Here is a 17,968-nt window from a genome sequence, read left to right as displayed (position 1 = left end):
CAGGCATTAGGGCCCAGAGGACGGAGACCCCTGATCCACAGACCCACGGAGCTCGATGAACACCGGCAGGAAGAGAATTTGGCAGGCACCAAGGCATGCTATCGTTAAACTGCTCAAAAGTAACGGAAAGACAAAACCCTAAAAGCAAGCAGAGGAGAGAGACACACAACAGAGGAACAAAGAAAGATAAAATGGCAGATTTCTCATCAGAGTCGATGCCGGAGCGCAGACAGCTCAGTCCTACGGCCCTTTGTGAGTCAACATGTGGGCATGGGGTGAAGTCCTCGTCACCTCTGGGTTGGGGAACCCACCTCTCCAAGCCATGGTCCCCCTTCTGGTGACCCTCTCCCAGTGGAGAAGAATCTACGCGTGCCCTAGAACCCACGCAGCACAAGTGAAGAAGCGGCCGCAGTGAGAAGCCCCTCAGCAAAGAGCAGGCCTGCTCGCCGCAACCAGGGAAAGCCCGGCAACAGAGACCGGCACAAACGAAAAACAACAGAAAATAAACTTGGTTGTGACGGTTGCACAACTCTGCGAATGCAAAATCCACCACATCAGGCGGTTTAAACGAGTGATATACACAATGTGTGACTTACATCTCAACAGAGCGGTCTGAAAAACACGAGACCCTCGGGGGTAAAACTGACATAAGACGTGAAAGACCTGTTTATCAAACTGGCAAAACACCGCTGAAAGAAATGAAAAATACCTAAACGGGAGGGACACCACATGACCCAGCTGTTCCACTTTCAGGCAATCCTCCAGCAGACTCACAGCATGCATCCACACAGAGACACGCACACACACAAATGTTTCCAACAGCCCCAAAACGGGAAACCACAGGTGAGACGGACACACAGTCCATGCAGCCGCATGAGGAGGCGAGACTCCGGATACACACGCCGCAACGCGGATGACCTCCACGAAACGGGGCCCGTGGGAGAGGCCCGGAAGTAAGGATACTCGAAGCACGAGTCCATTGAGACGAAATTTCAGAAAATGCAACGTGATCTACAGCGATAGAAAGCGGGTCACCAGCTGCCTGGGGAGGGGGGCCAGGCCCGTGGCAGAGAGCACGCATGCGGGATGCAGCCCCAGCCCCCGGAGGCCCCGCCGTGCCAGCCGCATGCGGGATGCGGGACACGCACCTTCCTTGGCACAGGCCAAGCCGCCGGATCCACCGCCGATCACCAGGAGGTCGTAGCATTGCCGCCCTGCGGGGGTGAGGCGGGCGTCAGAAGGAAGGACCGGGACCAGCCGTGGGGGGGGCGCCATCCGGGAGGCGGCCCCTGTTCCAGGGCAGTCCCGCAGTCACACTCGGCCCTGTGATGGTCTGGGCTGACCACATGTCCCCCACCACGCACTGACCCCTGCCACCCACATCAAGAAAGCAAGTGAGCCGCCCTGAGCTCAATGTCACCCAACATCCTGGCAGACGTGGGTGGGAAAGTTTCTCTCGAGTCCACCCGTCGGGCGGCGTGGCTTGGCCGCTCCGAGTGCCCACAGGACCTAGGGGGGCAGCGGCTCTGGAGGCCGCTTGCAGCCCCCACCCCTGCCCCTGGCGGACCGGCCGCCCCGTCTCCTCCCGCAGAAGGCCCCGTCTCTGCAGATGCTGCCACAGAAAGCGGCCCAGAGACAGCGGAACCGGGGTCCACAAGGGAGGGCGGAGGACAGGGGTGTCCTCAGGGGCGGCCAGCTCCGAGCCGGGAACCCCCGGCACCAGGCCTCGGCCCACCGCCTGTGGACAGAAACAAGATCGGCACGAGCCCAGTTGCTCTCTCCTCTCCCCTGCTCAGGGAGACACGGACCAGGAAGAGGTCCCTACCGTCCATGGCCGGGGCCAGCCCCTCCCGCTGCCCCGCAGGGTGCCTGCGGCGACTTCCTGGCCCACAGAGCCCCTCCGCCAGCCGACTCTCCCTGCCCACGTGAACAGATGGCGCAAGGACTGTGGGCTTATCTCTGATGGTCCGCTCTCCCCACGGGGCACACCCAGCAGCCCCCTCCGTCTGATAAGCGGGGAGGCGGCAGGCCGCCAGGCCTCCGTAGGCCCCACTGCGGGAAACCGCCTGTAATACCTGCGGGGTCTGGGTGGCCTGTCTGCAAGGAAGGACCCCAGGGGACCCCAGAGAGGGCACTGCCCTCAAAGTGCCCACTGGGCATGCACCCGTGTGCTCCAGGGCTCCCCAGGGCACCTCACAGCTTGGCCCCTCTTCTCACCCTGCAAGGTCTGTCACCCTGTGTCCTGAGCCCTCCCTCGCCTGGTATTCTGCTCATCCCTGCACTCGGGGCCTGCATGGGGCCAGCAGAGCCCCCAGGAGCAGCCCCCAGCCCTGCCTAACAAGCCATGACCGCCTGGCCGCCTCCCCAGCCCCACGCCCAAGGCCAGGCGACAGACCGCGGCTGGGGGCGGTGCTCCGCCCACGGTGCCTTCTCCATGAAGGGGCCCGCCCAGCCCTGCCCGCGGGATCCCCCCAGGGCAGGGATGTGCTGGGAGAGGTCGGGGTGTGTGGTGCCCGCGAGGCCACCTCTGGGGGTCCCCCACCCGACCCCTGCTCAGGACCCTGGAGGCGGCCCCTGCCCCTGCTTGTGGCCTTGGGGACACTGTCCGGGTGGGCCCAGGACCCCTGGCCATCCAGGGGGTCCGCAGTGTCGGCTCCCTCCCCCAGGGCGCCCCAGCACAGCGCAGAGCGCCCACCAGCAGAGGCGGCAGGGCCCCTCCTGAGTCCCGCACGTGCAGGTGCTGAGCACAGGCTCTGTGGGCTGCCTGGCCTTGGGGAGGAGCGGGGAGACCTGGCCGGCGGTCCCCGCACCTGCTGAGCCGGGAGGTGACCCACCCCCACCACGATCGGCACCGCGGTTAACGCAGCCGGGGGTATCGCCGCTCCACGCCCGGCCGCGGCCCGCCCCCGCGCGACCCCCGCGCAGCCCCGGCCCCGCGCGGTCCCGGCCCGCGCCCGCTGACCTGCGGCGCCCCGCGCCCCGCCCGGCGCGCGGCCCCGGAAACGCGCGGCCGCTCTGCGCAGCGCCGCCATCGCCGCCCCGGGGGCCTCGGGCCGGGCTGCCCGCCGCGCTGCCTGCGCCGGCGACCGCGGACCCGAGGTGGGTGCGCGCGCGGCCGAGCCCGGAGCCGGGCCGCCCGCGGGATTCGCGCGGGGCCTGAGTCCCACCCGGAGCCGGAGCCACGGATCGGGGGGCGTGTAGGACCCGGGGGAAGGATCCTCCCGGGACGCGGGCTCCAACCTGGGGTGGGGGCTCCGACCTGGGGTGGGGGCTCCGACCTGGATGGGGGCTCTGACCTGGGGTGGGGGGCCCTGGACCTGGATTGGGGGGCTGTGACCTGGGGTGGGTCTGCGACTTGCGGTGAGGGTCTCAGGACCTGGGGTGCAGTCTCCAGAGGAGGGGGTGTTTAACCTGGGCTGGGGATCCCCAGACCTATGGTGGAGAGGCTTCCAGAACTGGAGTGGGTCTCCGGACATGAGGTGGCTTCCCCAGACCTTAATTGGGGGGGAGGTGCGGGGGGGGGTGCCCCAAACCCGGGCTGGGGGCTCTGACCTGGTCAGGAGCCTCTGACCCGGGCTGGGGGCTCTGTTGAGGTGGCAGCGGAGACACCAGGCTGGTGGAGGGAAGGGAGCGGTGCTGCAGAAGGTCCCCTTTGGCACTGCGGGGCGAGGGTGGGGGGTGTGCACTGCAGGGCTCTGGAACCCAGACTCCCAGGTCGTGGTTTTGTTGTAGGAAGGGGGACCCCCTTCCAGGGCCCAAAGTTGGGCTCTTGTCTAACACTCGGAAAAGAATTGTCCGAGGAGACACGTGCTGACAAAGCAAGAGATTTTATTGGGAAAGGGCACCCGAGTGGAGAGCAGTAGGTAAGGGAACCCAGGAGAACTGCTCTGCCGCGTGGCTCGCAGTCTTGGGTTTTATGGTGATGGGATTAGTTTCCGGGTGGTCTTTGGCCAATCATTCTAATTCAGAGTCTTTCCTGGTGGCGCACGCATCGCTCAGCCAAGATGGATGCTAGCAAGAGGGATTCTGGGAAGTGGACGGACAGGTAGTGTCTCCTCTTTCCCGAACTCTTCCGGCTGGTGGTGGCCTATTAGTTCCGTACTCCTTATCAGGATCTCCTGCCATAAAACAACTCATGCAAATGGTTACTATGGTACCTGACCAGGGTGGGCGGTTTCAATCAGTGTGCTTCCCCTAACAGTTTCTGGGAGAGTGTGAACATGGGACCAGGCTGCAGAGTAGGGTCTGAGCACTTCGGGTCCCTGGGGAGGGAGCACTCCGGGGCCCAGGCGAGGGCTCAGCCGTCTCCCCGTCCTGCCGGCAGGTTGGAGCCTCCTGGGCCTTCCCATTTTGTGAAAGTGGCGGCCTCCCCAGGAAGAAGCCTGGGCCCCTCAGCCCGCTGCCATCTTTGAAGTTTGACCAGCAGCTTCCTTTGGGCTTGTTGGGTCAGCTAGACACGGCACGGTACCGGACTGGCTCAGGGGCCGCTGGGCCTTTGAAAGGGAAAATGCGGGTGGGGTGTCGGGGCCCAAGGGAGTCAGAGAGGCACGGGTCCCTGGGACTCCCAGTTGAGCTTGCCCGCTGGACCTGGCCTCTTGCCCTCCTGCAGAGCTGGGCGGTGTTGCTGGACATGTCGCTTCTTCCGGAAGCTGTGAGCTTGTTGGGAGGACACCTTGGGGGGCTGGGGTGTTGTAGGGACGTGGCCTCGAGCCGTGACACGCAGTCAGCTCTTTGTTCCAGTCTTTGCATGAGGTCTCGTGGCTGGGTCTGGCAGGGACCGAGTCTCCTTGGTGGATGATCGGAGGCCACAGTAACCCGGGGTTCTGAGCCTCGAGGGAGATCAGTTGAGAAGATTTTAGAGGTCGAGTTCTCAGGTCTCTTGATGGTGACGTGAGGCCGCGATGGCCATCTGCTGGATTTCTCCAGTTTTCGTGTGATTGAATGTTTGTGGAGACATCAGGGTTGCGTGGCAAAGCCACTTAGGTCTGGAGCAGAGCTCAGGAGATGCGGGAACCACGTGGCTCGTGCAGTGGCCTGCATCCGAAGTTCCCGCCGCCGTGTCTCCCTTCGACGTGCAGGGCTCTGTCAGACAGGGAGGACACGGGCAGTGACAGGACTGAGCCCCAGGCCAGGAGGGACAGAGGAAAATGGGAAAAACTGACGTTTGGAGCATTATACCAGATATTGAGTAAACGGGAAGGACTGAGGATCTGGCGATGACGAAACATGCAAGCGGGCCGTGCAGCCCGACGTGCAGGTGGTGATAAAACCTCGAACGCATCGACTGGGCAGGACTGGACTCTGATGACCCACAAGGTGTATTGTTTTCTCTACTGAGACAGAATTTCTCTCTGTGGTCACTTCCATTTTTGATCAGTGGTAAACTGAAGAGTATTCATGTTTACAAAATAGTTCTGTTCTCCCTTTTTGTTGTTCGGTCACTAAGTCATGTCCGACTCTTTGCGACCCCGTGGACTGCAGTGTGCCAGGCCTCCCTGTCCATCACCAACACCTGGAGTTTGCTCAAACTCATGTCCATTGAGTCGGTGATGCCATCCAACCATCTCGTCCTCTGTCACAACACAGGAGTTGTGAGTTATGTTTTATTTGGCACAAAATGAGGACCATAGCCTGGAAGACAGCATTTCAGACAGCTCGAGAAGGTGCTCGAAAGAGGAAGGGGAGAGGTCAGTGTACATGTGATTTTGACGAAGGGGAGTATTTGCAGTCAACCATGTCTGTTTGCAGAAGGTTTCTGGTCACAAGGAGCAGCTGTTGCCAGGAAGGAATCCAGTGCTTTTTTAGATGTGAGACGGTGCCAGCACTGGGCTCGTAAAATCAGCTCCTGAGAATAACTGACTCTCTGAAGACCTGTCCTGCCGGTTCTCCCTGAGCACTGAGGGCCTCGTCTCTGGTCCCCACCCTGAACTCCTTCAGGGGGTGCTGGAGGTCAGCAGCTGCAGGGGCACGTGACTTAATCCTTGTGGAGGCAGACGGTGAGTTTGTAGTTGACAAGGATTTGTCTCCCTCTTTTTTTTTTTTTTTTTTTTAACTTTTTATGGGTCTTCATTGCTGCGTGGGCTTTTGCTGGTTGCGGCGAGCGGGGGCTACTCTTGGGTCTGGTGCACGGGCCTCTCATTGCACAGCGCGGGCTCGAGGGCGCACGGGCTTGGTTGCTCCGCACAACGTGGGATCTTCCCGGGTCAGGGGTCATACCCGTGTATTCTGCATTGGCAGGCAGATTCTCTACCCTTGAGCCACCAGGGGAACCCTGTCTCCCTTTATTATTTTGCTTGAGGACAAAAATGACTCTCCTCCCTCAACAAAAACGTATTCCACATTCTCTGCGTGCTTTTCGCGTAAGAACATATCTTCGTTTTCCTGCCTTGTGGACAAAGTTGTTTTCCTTTGTTCGGACTAGTAGTAGTTTTATTCTCATGTGTTGATTGAAGTTTGTAACCATTAGCAGCCTTTATTTTATAGAGAGAACAAGGAAGTAGACAACTGCAAATTATCTGTCTTATCCCAGTATTTTGTAGCAGATGAGCAAATTTTGTGAAGATAGGCTTGCATAATCTGTAAGGTTGGAGGAGGACATGGCAGCCCACTCCAGTGCTCGTCTGGAGAGTCCCATGGACAGAGGAGCCTGGCGGGCTGCAATCCACGGGGTCGCACAGAGTTGGACACAACAGAGCAACCAACACTTTCACCTTCAAATGTCTTTAGCTTCTTTGTTATATAAATATCAGAAGCCAAAGTATAGAAACTTAAACTCATGCCATCTTAATCATGAGTGTTTCAGCACTTTATCTTATATAGAAGTTATACGGATATTCAGTGACGTTAGGGAAATTTAAATGGAGGTTGTCTTGTTCAGGCTTCAGGAGTAGGGGAGCAGGCCTCTGACTGACCTCTGACCCTTCCTGGACCACCTGCCCGCAGGCACATCGGTCCTACCGGCAAGGCAGGCAGCACTGATAAGAAAGGGACTGGGTCTTGGAATTTCTTAAGCCCCTGTGGACCCAGCCAGCCCCCTGAGGTCTAAGGAATCTTAGGACTCACAAGGCGAAACAAACAGCATTGTGAAACTTAAACCACAACTGCGATTTTTTTGTGCACAAACCGATGATACTATCAGTTTGCTGCCTGGGATTGTAAGTGGGAGCCCCCAAAGCTGCAATTTGAAGTCTCGCCCGTGCGTTGGATGCACCACCCAGGACCTTCCCCACTGGGACTCCAGACTGCTGTGACGTGGGGTTTCCCCACATTGTTAAAGTCTGGGTGTGGATGTCGGCTCAGTTTGGTGGCGTATGCACTGTTACTTCTCTGTTACTTCTTGTTTCCTAATGACTGTATTTGGGGATGTTTGAAAAACTGTCTTATTTACTTTCGGCTGAGCTGGGTCTTGTTGCCGTGCCTTCCCCAGGGACAGCGAGTGGGCGCTGCTCCCTAGCTGGGGAGCACAGGTTGCTCATTGCGGTGGTCCCCTGTTGCAGAGGACACGCGGGCTTCAGTAGCCGCTCATGCAGGGTCAGCTGCTCCATGGCACGTGGAGTCTTCCCGCACGAGGCATCAAACCTGTGTCCCCTGCATTTGCAGGCGGATTCGTAACCACTGGGCCAAGAGGCAAGTCCCTGGATATTGAGGTTAAGTTTGGATAATCTTCTGTTAAAAAGTGAAATTGTTTGTTTGTGTGTAACGAGTGCTTTCTCTTCTTGACGAATGCCTCAAACCTAAAATGAAAGGAAAACTTTTGGTAAAACAATGGGATGTCTATTGTTTAACTTAACTTGGTAAAACTCTTAAGGTTTCAAGTTACCAAAAAGATTTTGGAAACTGCTTTTAGGCAGACTGAAACACAATCATTATGGAAAGAAAGTTTGTCCGAATAGTGACTGGAGAGTTTCCATGGTGGTCCAGTGGCTAACACTCTGCGCTCCCAATGCAGGGGGCCCGGGTTTGATCCCTGGTCGGGGAGCTGGATCCCAAACGCTGCAACTAAGACCTGGTGCAGCCAAATACATAAAAGAATATTAAAAGAGAGAGAGAGAATAGTGACTGGATTTGATTAAAATCAAATTTATAACCTTAAATGTCTAATCAATACAATACTAGCTTATTTGACTAGTCAACCAAGGAGATTTAAGTGTGTTGCAATGTATGTAATGTTGACAACTCTAAAGAGACACCTATTTTATGAGATGAACACTATTAAGCTGATTTTATTTAGCAAAGATTTACCCAAGTACATGAACTAGAAAAACAGTTGAGTTGCTGCTTGTATCTCTGGGAGTTTAGGAAGGTTTACTTTACGTAAGTGCCTGTTCCTCTGGAAGCCCGTCAGGATAGAGTCCCTGGAAGGCATTGCAGAACTTGATCTGGTCATACCATCTGGAGGTGGGGAAGGAGCGTATGTATATTAAAAAAACACAATTGTACATAAAAATTTATGCCTAGCTATGCATCAGTCATAAACAGTTACATAAAACCCACTAGTTTATGTAAGAGTTGGACTGTGTCTTTGCTTCGTTTGGTATCTTAATCTGAATTGTGTTGTAGCAAGTGGGGCAGGTTGACACCCGTGCGGTGTGACTCCTGAAAGCCCCTCTGGACCCTGATGTGTCATCTCAGGGAGGCACAGACTAAATGCTTCCAATTCACTGTTCTTTTTCCTTTTCAGCATCAGGTAGTTGCTTCTGGGGGATCCCTGAGTCCCTGGAGAGGTGCCAGGGGGCCCAAGGTTTCAGGGGCTGGGGGAATTGAGGGGCCGGGGAGGAGGGCGGAGGAGTCGGGCTGGGGGAGGAGGGCGTGGTGGGCCGGCGGCCTGGCAGCCCCTGAGGCCCACGTGCTCCGGCGTTGACCGGGAGGAAGTGGACGGAGCCAGCTGGGTGGAGCCAGCCGGTCGGCTCCTGTCCGCGAGGCTGCTGGGACCCCCAGCCCTAGGAGCAGAGCTGTCCTGTCTGTGGTCTGCGGGTCCGGAGCCAGAATCACACGGGACAGGAGACGAGGACACAGCCCCCCGGGACTCTGTGTCCCACGCCGTCCCCCACGCCACCCAAGCACAGAGGCCCCGGCCCAGGCGCATCGCTAGTTCGGGCAGCTGCCAGGTTTCCCCTACGTGAGGATTCGGGGCTGCCTGCCCCTCTTGCCCCCCACTGCCCCCCCGCGCACTCAGGCCTGCCTTTCTCGGGGAGGCGGGGCTGGGCTGTGTGACTCCTGGCGAGGAGCCCCCCACCCTTGACACGCGGAATCCTAGCATATTCAGCACCAAGGGACTGAAGAGTCTGTGTGTAGTCTGCAGCCCCTGCCTGGGCCTGAGGGGGCCGGGCCGTGGCCGGCATCTCCATCAGCCCCTTGGGGGTTATCGGGAGGAGCGTAGGTGGTGATCCCAGGTGATGTTAAGGTGATCCCAGGAGAACAGTTAAGAACGGGCTTATAATAAGGAAGCTTTGGGGGTGGGCTGTGGCTGCTGTTGTGAGAGGTTTGTGCTCCATCTCTAGGGCACGGGGAACACACACCAGCCTGGGGAGGAAGCGGGGAACTGGACAGCCTTCCCCTCCTCCCAGAGGGGGTGAGTGTGTGCCTCCCGGTGGGGTGGGGCAGGTGCCCAGGCTCAGGGGGCAGGCCCGCAGGCAGGCAGATTGGGAGCTGGGCTGGTTTTTCTGGATCCTGCTTCCCAGTGGGGGTGCCATGTTCCTTTTTCTTTTGGGAACAGAGAGGACCAGAAACAGGGTTGCTTGTTTTCTTGGTTTTCCACTGTTTTTGATGCAGTGAAACATGCATAAGTTGAAATTTATCACTCTAAGCACGTGCACGCATACAGTTGGGTAGCATCGAGCATCCACGTGGCTGCGTAGCTGTTGCCACTGTCTTCAGAGCTCCCGCCCCGCCCCAGGCAGAAGTTCTGCCCCCTTCAGCAGTGACCCCGCGGCCCCCAGCCCCTGGCAGCCTCTGTTCTCTGTCCTGTCTCTGTGAGCTTGCTCTTGTGCGCGTTTCATCCGGGTGTGATCATTCAGAATTGATCCTCACGCGTCCAGCTCATCCCACTGAGCGTGACATCCCCCTAGTCCCTCCGTGAAGTCACAGGTGTCCGCACGTCCCTCCCAGTGGGACAGGGTCAGGGTGCAGTCATCTTAGTGTGACTAAGGGATGCCCCAGTGTGCGGAGAGACCACACCTCCTCTGTCCGTGGGCCGTGTCCCCTCGTGGCCACTGTGCCTCACACTGTCCTGAACGTGGGTGGACAAATATGGGTTCAAGCCTCTGCTCTCGGGTGTCTTGGGTCCACTCCCAGAGGTGGAATTGCTGGGTCATGTGGTAACTCTGTATTTACCTTTCTGAGGAACCGCCAACTGTTTTCCACAGCAGCTGCTCCGTCTTGGGTTCCCACCAGCCGTGCTTGAGTTTCTGATTTCTCCGTGGCCCCGCTAGCATGGGGCGGGTCATCCCAGGGGTGTGAAGTGGTGCCTTGAAGCTTTGATCAGACTTCCCAAGTGATGTGCTTCCTGGTCACTGGTGTGTCTTCTTTAGGGAAATGTCTGTTCATGTCCTCTGTCCCCTTTCTAACTGGGTTGTTTCTGAGTTGTAGGAATTCTTATATATATTTAGGATTTTAAACCCTCATCAGATAGGTGGTTTGCAGATATTTTCTCCACCCCCTGGGTTGTCCTTTGCTCTCTTGATGGTGTCCTTTGATGCACAGAGCTTTCATTTTGGTGAAATTCTATTTTTCTTCTGTTGCCTGTGCTTCTGGTGTCGTGTCTAAGAATGCATGGCCAAATTCAAGGTCATGAAGAGTTAACTCCTGTGTTTCCTTCTACGAGTTTTATGGTTTTATTTCTTAAAATTAGGTTCTGGACGCGAGTGGAGGAAGCAGGGGATGCGTGTGGGACACGCGAAGCAGGGGGTCTGAAGGTGCTGCTCCGCCACCAGCCCTCACCTCTGGCCAGGGGCTCCTTCGTCCTCCTCTCAGGGCAGCGGGGCCCTTCAGCCTCCCGGGGCCCAGAGCCATGCAGGGCGGCGGGAACCTCAGGCCACCGCCGGGGGAACCGAGCGACCTCACTGTGGCCCTTCCAAAGGGCAGAGCCATGGGCGCTCCAGTACTGGGACCCGCAGCACAAGGGGCCCCGCGGGTTGTCTCCCCGAGGAGGGGTCTGCCCGGCCCTGACTGGAGGGCTTCCTCCCAGCACGTCTGCCTGGTTCCGTCGGTGGGTCTCTTCTTGGTCCCCGGCACCGCGTGAAGCTCCCGGCAGACCTGGGCCGTTAGGCGGCTGACTCCTCGCCCAATTTTTATATAGTTCAGTTGTTGTGGGAATTACAAGCTATCCTTCACAACTCCAGGGTCAACCAAGGACTTTGGTATTTAAATGGAATACTACTTTTTATTTTTTTAATATTTATATTTATGTGTAACATTGATTAGTTTTTTTTCATCAACCCAGAGAATACATCAGAGTGGCCCAGCCTCTCTGCACTGCTGCTGAACACAGTCATGATAAAGTCACACAGGTGTGTGGTTGGGGCTCCTGAGCTGGCAGAATGGAGCCCAGTGGGCAGTGCTGGCCACTGCAGGTCACGCACCCCTGTCGTGTTTGTCACCCGTCCCGGAAGTGCGGTTGGCCCCACCCCACCCACCTCCAGATTCCCCCCACCTGCCTCCGGCCCCGTGGCACACCTGCTGGCCTGGCCAGTGCCGCGGGGACCAGGGAGACTGCCGTGGTGTCCCGGGCTGGAGGGACATTCCAAGCGGTGTCTTGCTGCCTGTCTGCTCTCCCCTGAGGGCAGGGCCGGCCTGCGGCAGGCCCCTGTGCCAGGGCTCTGGTCCCTGTCAAGCTGTGGTTCCTGATTAACTGTTTACAGGCAGAAGAACTCGGCACAAGCTCTGGGGAGCTCGGAGGAGGGGCGTGGGGCGTGGGGTGTGGCCGTAGGGGAGGCGGGTCAGGTGGGGCCCTGACCTGCCGACCACATGCTCGCTGTGCCTGGTGTAAATAGGCCACACAGGCGAGACCACTCGGAAGTCTGGGTGTCTGCGCTGCCCTCTTCCTCCCTGCCCTGCCTGCCAAGACGCTCATCGTGGTCCAGTCTGCTGGAGCTCTGAGCTGTCCAGGAAGAGGCGGTCACCCCTCCAAGACCCTCAGCCTGCCTGTTCTCCCACGTGCCTTTCCCAGCAGGCACTTCTGGGGGAGCCGGTCCTGTGTGGCCCCTCCCTGTGCATGACCCGCAAGTGACCACAGCCCTGCTGGAAGCTTCCCACGCTTTCCCACTTTAAGGCCTCTGCCCTGTGCGGGCTCAACCTGGCTGTGTCTCAGGGACCCCGCTACCCGCCCAAAGGGTCGCCTGCCAGGGGGAGGGAGGGCCAGTCTCGCTTCCATTGTGGTGCAGGCAGGCAGCAGGGTAGGCATCCTCCTCGCGGGACAGACTGCCCCCGTGTGGAACAGCCGGCTTGGGGCTGCCTGTGTCCGTCCCCGGAAGCTCTCGGGCCACACGAGCTCCCGGACTGTCCCCAGTGTGTGCCCCAGGGGGCTCTGCGTGCGGTTGGCCGCCCCTGTGGGGAGTGTCCAGCCTCAGGCCAGCCGTGCGCCGTGCGCCGGGCTGCCCGAGACCCCGTCTCTCCACCCAGGGCGGAGTCCCTGGGGGACGTGGTTTGCAGGTGGGCGGGGCCCCGGCCGTCTCCCCTGAGTCTGGCCACCGGGCACCGGGCTGGCCTCTCACGGGGCTGAAGCTCCCGGGTGGGTCAGCCAGGCGGGCCGGTCACTAACACCGTGATGACCGCGTGCTTCCACGGGTCCTGCGGGCGGCTGGGCCTCGCAGAGCCCGCAAGGCCCGCCCCGCCCCTCGCCCCACTGCAGATGCTGGAGGCCCTGCCCTGAAGCCCCGCCCCTCGCCCCGCAGATGCTGGAGGCCCCGCCCCTGCTGCTGGCCGCTGGTGCCGTCGGCCTGGCCCTGCTCGCACTGCGGTGGCTGGCCCCACTGGACCTGCGGCTCTTCGGCTTGGCCTTTATCGGCTGGAACGAGTTCATCGTGAGCCCCGTCCGCAACCTCCTCATGGGCAGCAGCAAGGAGCAGCGCATCCTGCAGCACGTGCTGCAGCACGCGGTGGCCGGGGACCCGCAGAGCGTGGTGGCCGCCATCGACGGCTACAGCTCGGAGAAGGAGTGGGCCATGCACGTGGGCGATAAGAAAGGTGGGTGGCGGGGCGGCTCGGGCGCAGGTCCGGCGGGAGGACCGCCTTAGGGGAAGCCCCGCCCCCCACTCCCGGAGGTGCAGCCAGGGAGCCCCGGCCAGGGCTGGAGGGGGAGGGGACGGGGAACAACAGAGTCATTGCACGGTTTCGTTGCTCGCAGCCGCCAGGCAGAGCCAGGTGCCCCCCAGGGCGGGCCATGGGTCCCTGGGTGTCCCGGCTGGCCCCAGGGTGCATGGAGATTCTTGGACTGAGTCCTGCGGGGGCGCCAGGCCTCGCCCCGCCTCCGGGGCCGCCTCCCGACCTTTGGACTCCAGCGAGGGGCCCAGGCAGGCGAAGCGTGATCAACCCCCCCAGCCCCGCCCCGAGTCAGGGCAGCCAGCGGTCCAGCAGCCTTGAACCTTCCGACTGTGTCCAGCTGAAGGGAGCGGGGCAGACTCTCTGTGCAGCCCGGGGAGGGAGTGGGGTGGGGCTTCCACGGAGGGCGGCTCTGGGTGGTGCCAGGCTTAGGGCAGCCGGGAATGCTGGGAGGGGAGAACCAGCGCGTGCAGAAGCATAGGGGCCTGGGGGCTGAGCGTGGTGGGGCCTGTGGCTGGCCGGAGGGTGCTGGGCCAGCACGGGGACGGGGGTGGGAAGCCCCCTGCTCACCATCCCCCCCCCCCCCGCCCCAGGCCAGATCGTGGACAGCGTGCTGAGGGATCAGCGGCCATCAGTGCTGCTGGAGCTAGGCGCCTACTGCGGCTACTCGGCAGTGCGAATGGCCCGCCTGCTGCTGCCTGGCGCCCGACTGCTCACCATCGAGCTTAACCCCGAATATGCGGCCATCACCCGGCAGATGGTGGAGTTTGCAGGCCTGCAGGACAAGGTGTGGCATTGTCCCTGAGATGGCGGATGTGGGCACAGGCCCTGGGGGCCGGGAAGGCTGGGGTCACATCCCAGCGGCTCCAAGCCATGCTTACCAGCTGGCCAGCAGAGACTCCCGGAGGTGGGGCAGAGCGGGGACTCGTCTCCCGGAACTGCCAGGCTCACTGGGTGGGGGTCTGTTCCAGGTGACTGTTGTTCTTGGAGCGTCCCAGGACATCATCCCCCAGCTGAAGAAGAAATATGATGTGGACACTCTGGACATGGTCTTTATTGACCACTGGAAGGACCGCTACCTGCCAGACACGCTTCTCCTGGAGGTGAGCCCTGTGCATGCTGGCTGGGTCGGGCCCTGTGGAGGGTGGGGGAGCCATGGGCTGGCCTGTGTGCAGTCAGGACACAGAGGGAAGTGGGGGCCTGGGCCAGGGCGGGCGGGCCTCGGGGAGCACATCTGGATGGCCTGCATCAGTAGAGAGCAGCAGATACCACCCTTGGAAGTGGAGGTGTTAGCTGCTCAGTCGTGTCCGACTCTGTGACCCCATGGACTTTACCTGCCGGGCTCCTCTGTCCATGGGATTCTCTAGGGGATCTTCCTGACCTGGGGATTGAACCCAGGTTTCCTGCACTGCGGCTTGGTTCTTTGCCATCTGAACCACCAGGGAAGCCTTGCTGCCCTTGGCAAGTAGGAGCCTAATAGCTTTCTCAGTGCCGCTTGTTCATGGCTGCTCATTATCTCAAGAGAAGGGAAGGTGTGTTCTGCAGCTGGCCCTGCCTTGGCCTGGCCACACCGCCTTGCTCAGGCGAGGGGCTGGCAGGGCAGGCGGCCTTCGTCCCCATCGCTCAGGCCTCTCCACGTGCTGCTTGGTGTCCTTACAGCAGGGCGGCCGGAGACGGAGCGGGAGGCCAGGCACCCTCGTGACCTGAAGCTGCACCCGGGGCAGAAGGAGCGGGGGTCAGGAACAGGGGACACCACTCTGGTCCTCTGAGTGCCGGTACATGGCCTGGGTCAGACACTCCAGGGCTCCATCCCCGCGCGGACGGCCGGCCTTTGCATCCTCTCCTCCGAGGCTGACCCATGGGTTCAGTGCCCTACGTGCTGAGCCCCAGCTCACGTTGAGCGTTTCCTCCCAGGGTTGAGCAGGCCGGACCGCTGCTCCCAGCAGCCCTTCCTCATCAGTGTCACGGGGAAGTTCCTTTTTTAGGAGAAATGCTCCACGATTCAGAGGCCCACTTTTTTCACATTCTGGCTCATGGGTTGTCCCAACCTCACTGACCTCTACAGCTGTGTTTTCCACTCCAGCCTCAGGGCCCAGGGACAGAAGGGAGGCAGCCGCCACCAGGAAGATTTGAGGGCTGCACTCACTCCAGTGGCCCCCGTGTTCCTAAGTCACCAGGGGTTGCCCGTCCATCCCTGGGGTCCCACTGGCAACTTAAGACACGCCTGGGGCCTCTTGCTTGACTTTACCTTCCTTTTGGGGGATTGTTTTTTTTTTTCCCCACTTTAATGATCATGTAGAGAAAGCTCTGATCTAGCGCAGCAGCTGGGCTGTCCCTTCACTTCTTCCTCAGGGAAACATTTCCTCTTGCTTTTTGATGTAACCTAAGCAGGGCTTCCCTGGTGGTTCAAATGATAAAAAATCTGCCTACAATGTGGGAGAACTGGATTCCATCCCAGGGTCATAAAGATGCCCTGGAGGAGGGCATGGCAACCCACTCCAGTTTCTTGCCTGGAGAATCCCATGGACAGAGGAGCCTGGCAGGCTACAGTCCTTGGGGTCGCAGAGAGTTGGACACGACTGAACAAGTTTCACACACACCAAGCAGCTCCTCCTCCGGCTCAGAGAGACTGGGGGTGAGGTTGGTGGGCACAGAAGTGCAGCTGCCCCTCCCTCTGTAGAGCCAGGCCTGACATGTTGGCCAACTGCCCAGGTGTTGGTGGAGACTGGGGTGCCTCAGGGTGGACCTGAGGGGCAGGCTTCTGGGTGTGGAGGTCTGCCCCCCAGCCCTGCAGGGTCCCCCTGGTCGGACCCTACTGAACCTCCAGTGACCGATGCCAGCAGCCCCCGCACGGGTCACCAGGCATTTTGTTGACCCAGAGGAGCCCTTGTTCCTGGCACCCACTGGCCGCAATCCGGGCCCCGCCATCTGCACTCTCACGTCCCCCAGCGTGCAGTGAGCCCCTGCTGTGTGCCACGCTCTGTCCTAGGGCCTGAGGGTCCCCCTGCCCGCTCAGGCCGCCCTCACGCCCTCCAGCCATCTGCCTGTCCCCACAGGAGTGCGGCCTGCTGCGGAAGGGGACAGTGTTGCTGGCCGACAACGTCATCTTTCCTGGGGCGCCTGACTTTCTGGAGTATGTGCGCGGGAGCAGCCGCTTTGCGTGCTCACACTTCAGCTCGTACCTGGAGTACTCCAAGGTGGTAGATGGCCTGGAGAAGGTCGTCTACAAGGGCCCGGGCGGCCCCGTGCAGGATCCCCCGCCACTCCCGGCCCTGAAGGGTGAGGCGGCCCCAGCCCTGTAGCGCTGGCCTGTCCTCAGGCCAGCAGCCCCGTGGCCGCCTCTCGTCAGCTCCAGGCTGTCACGCTGGCCTGCCCCAAGCATGCCCAGCTCCCCTTCCAGAATCGTGGCAGTACATCTAGAAGGTGCCTGCCTGTGAAGACCAGGTAGGCAAGCAGTGCGCGTGACAGTGTCGCGTGCGCGCACACACACACACACACACACACACACACACACACACGTGCGGTGTCACACACTCATAGCATCTCAGCCTCACCATCTCACACACACACACTCTCTCCCCCCACCTGGCTCTCCTCCCTTTCTCTCTCCCCCCTCTCTGTCTCTCTCCTCTCTCCCCCCACCCCTCTCTCTCCTCTCTCCCCCCACCCCTCTCTCTCCTCTCTCCCCCCATCCCTCTCTCTCCTCTCTCCCCCTCCCTCCTTCCCTCTCTGTCCCCCCCCACAGTCCGCCCTCTGCGGGCGGGCACCTGCGCTCTGCCATCACCAGGTGGCAGCAGTGCCTCAGTGATCACCTGCCCCCCCCCCCCCGCACCACCCCCAAAACACACCCTCCTTTCCCCTGCTTTTTAAGAATGAAATGCAACTTTTCTACAATCAGCCGCTACCAATCTCACAGACTAACACCCTGTTTAGAAGACAGTAAGGTAGAAATTAAGGACCTGATTCTTTAGGTGAGACAGAACCCGAGTGCTGCTCCATGTGCCCCCATGTCCCAGCTTCGCACCAGGCACCTGCCGCTCCCCTCGGCCGCTGCAGACAGCCCCACGGGGATGTCTGCGGGCCGGGCTGAGCCCCACTGGGGACCCAGGTGACCCGCAGGCCGCTCTGAGCAACCAGTGCTGGGCCAGGTCCGGAATGCCCAGCACCCGGCCTCTCGGGTCTGGTGTGGCTCTGGGCGAACTGCGTCCCCGTCCCACTCGGCCTGGTCTGGGGATGAGATGGCGCAGTCGGAGCAGCTGCTGTGCTTCTGTGGTGGCCCGGCTGCCCGTGACGACGTGGTCGGCCGGCGCCCACTCACGTCCACAGGCGCCCGTGGCCCCGACGCTGGCCCTCCAGCCCCAAGGCCCTCAAGTGGCCGGCTGGACCTCTGGCCGACTCAGAGGCTCTCCCGGGTCCCTCACCCCGAGATCACCCCTTCTGGCCAAGTCCGCCTGTGCCTAAGACCAGCCACAGACGTCGGGGCCCTGCTAACTACCCGGGATCGAGCCCACACACTGTGTGTAGAGAGGAGCCACATGGGGGACACATCCCGGGGGCCTGGATGCAGTGGATCCCCACGGCGGCCAGCAAACAACAGGGGAGTGGCTTGCGGACGGAGACAGACATGGGAAGTTCCTTTGTTGCTTTTTATAATTTTTAATTTTTCTTACAAAATTTAGATGTTTACCAATACAGTCTTAGTTTGGTTTTA

At 60.2% G+C, this 17,968-nt stretch overlaps 2 protein-coding genes across 3 annotated transcripts in view; one reads left to right on the top strand and one right to left on the bottom strand.

Moving 5' to 3' along the window:
- TXNRD2 (thioredoxin reductase 2) overlaps nucleotides 1-3,032 on the bottom strand; it is a 32,135-nt gene extending 29,103 nt beyond the window's left edge. The window contains exons 1-2 of the mRNA XM_061141307.1: nucleotides 2,963-3,032; nucleotides 1,149-1,214 (exon numbers count right to left, since the gene is read on the bottom strand). Coding sequence (XP_060997290.1) covers nucleotides 1,149-1,214; nucleotides 2,963-3,032 — 136 coding nt within the window. The remainder of the gene's footprint in view (nucleotides 1-1,148; nucleotides 1,215-2,962) is intronic.
- Nucleotides 3,033-3,055: 23 nt separating this feature from the next.
- Nucleotides 3,056-17,968, top strand: COMT (catechol-O-methyltransferase). 2 transcript variants are annotated; one of them, XM_061141309.1, is made up of 5 exons: nucleotides 3,056-3,099; nucleotides 12,891-13,182; nucleotides 13,851-14,044; nucleotides 14,229-14,360; nucleotides 16,314-17,968. In XM_061141309.1, exons 2-5 carry the CDS (start codon nucleotides 12,891-12,893, stop codon nucleotides 16,557-16,559), a joined length of 864 nt encoding a protein of 287 aa, XP_060997292.1. In that variant the 5' UTR covers nucleotides 3,056-3,099; the 3' UTR covers nucleotides 16,560-17,968. The 2 variants fall into 2 exon arrangements, with proteins under 2 accessions (XP_060997292.1, XP_060997291.1); XM_061141308.1 differs by lacking the exon at nucleotides 3,056-3,099 and adding an exon at nucleotides 5,773-5,996.

Source organism: Dama dama, chromosome 5 (genome assembly GCF_033118175.1).
Source record: "Dama dama isolate Ldn47 chromosome 5, ASM3311817v1, whole genome shotgun sequence".
NCBI lineage: Eukaryota > Metazoa > Chordata > Mammalia > Artiodactyla > Cervidae > Dama > Dama dama.
This window is presented reverse-complemented; position numbering and strand designations above follow the sequence as displayed.

Excerpts from the sequence above, each read along its gene's own strand:
- COMT (XM_061141309.1), top strand. The coding sequence starts at position 12,891 with ATGCTGGAGGCCCCGCCCCTGCTGCTGGCCGCTGGTGCCGTCGGCCTG. Across the intron at positions 14,045-14,228 it reads TTGCAGGCCTGCAGGACAAG|GTGACTGTTGTTCTTGGAGC; the intron begins GTGTGGCATTGT and ends GGTCTGTTCCAG. Across the intron at positions 14,361-16,313 it reads CAGACACGCTTCTCCTGGAG|GAGTGCGGCCTGCTGCGGAA; the intron begins GTGAGCCCTGTG and ends CTGTCCCCACAG.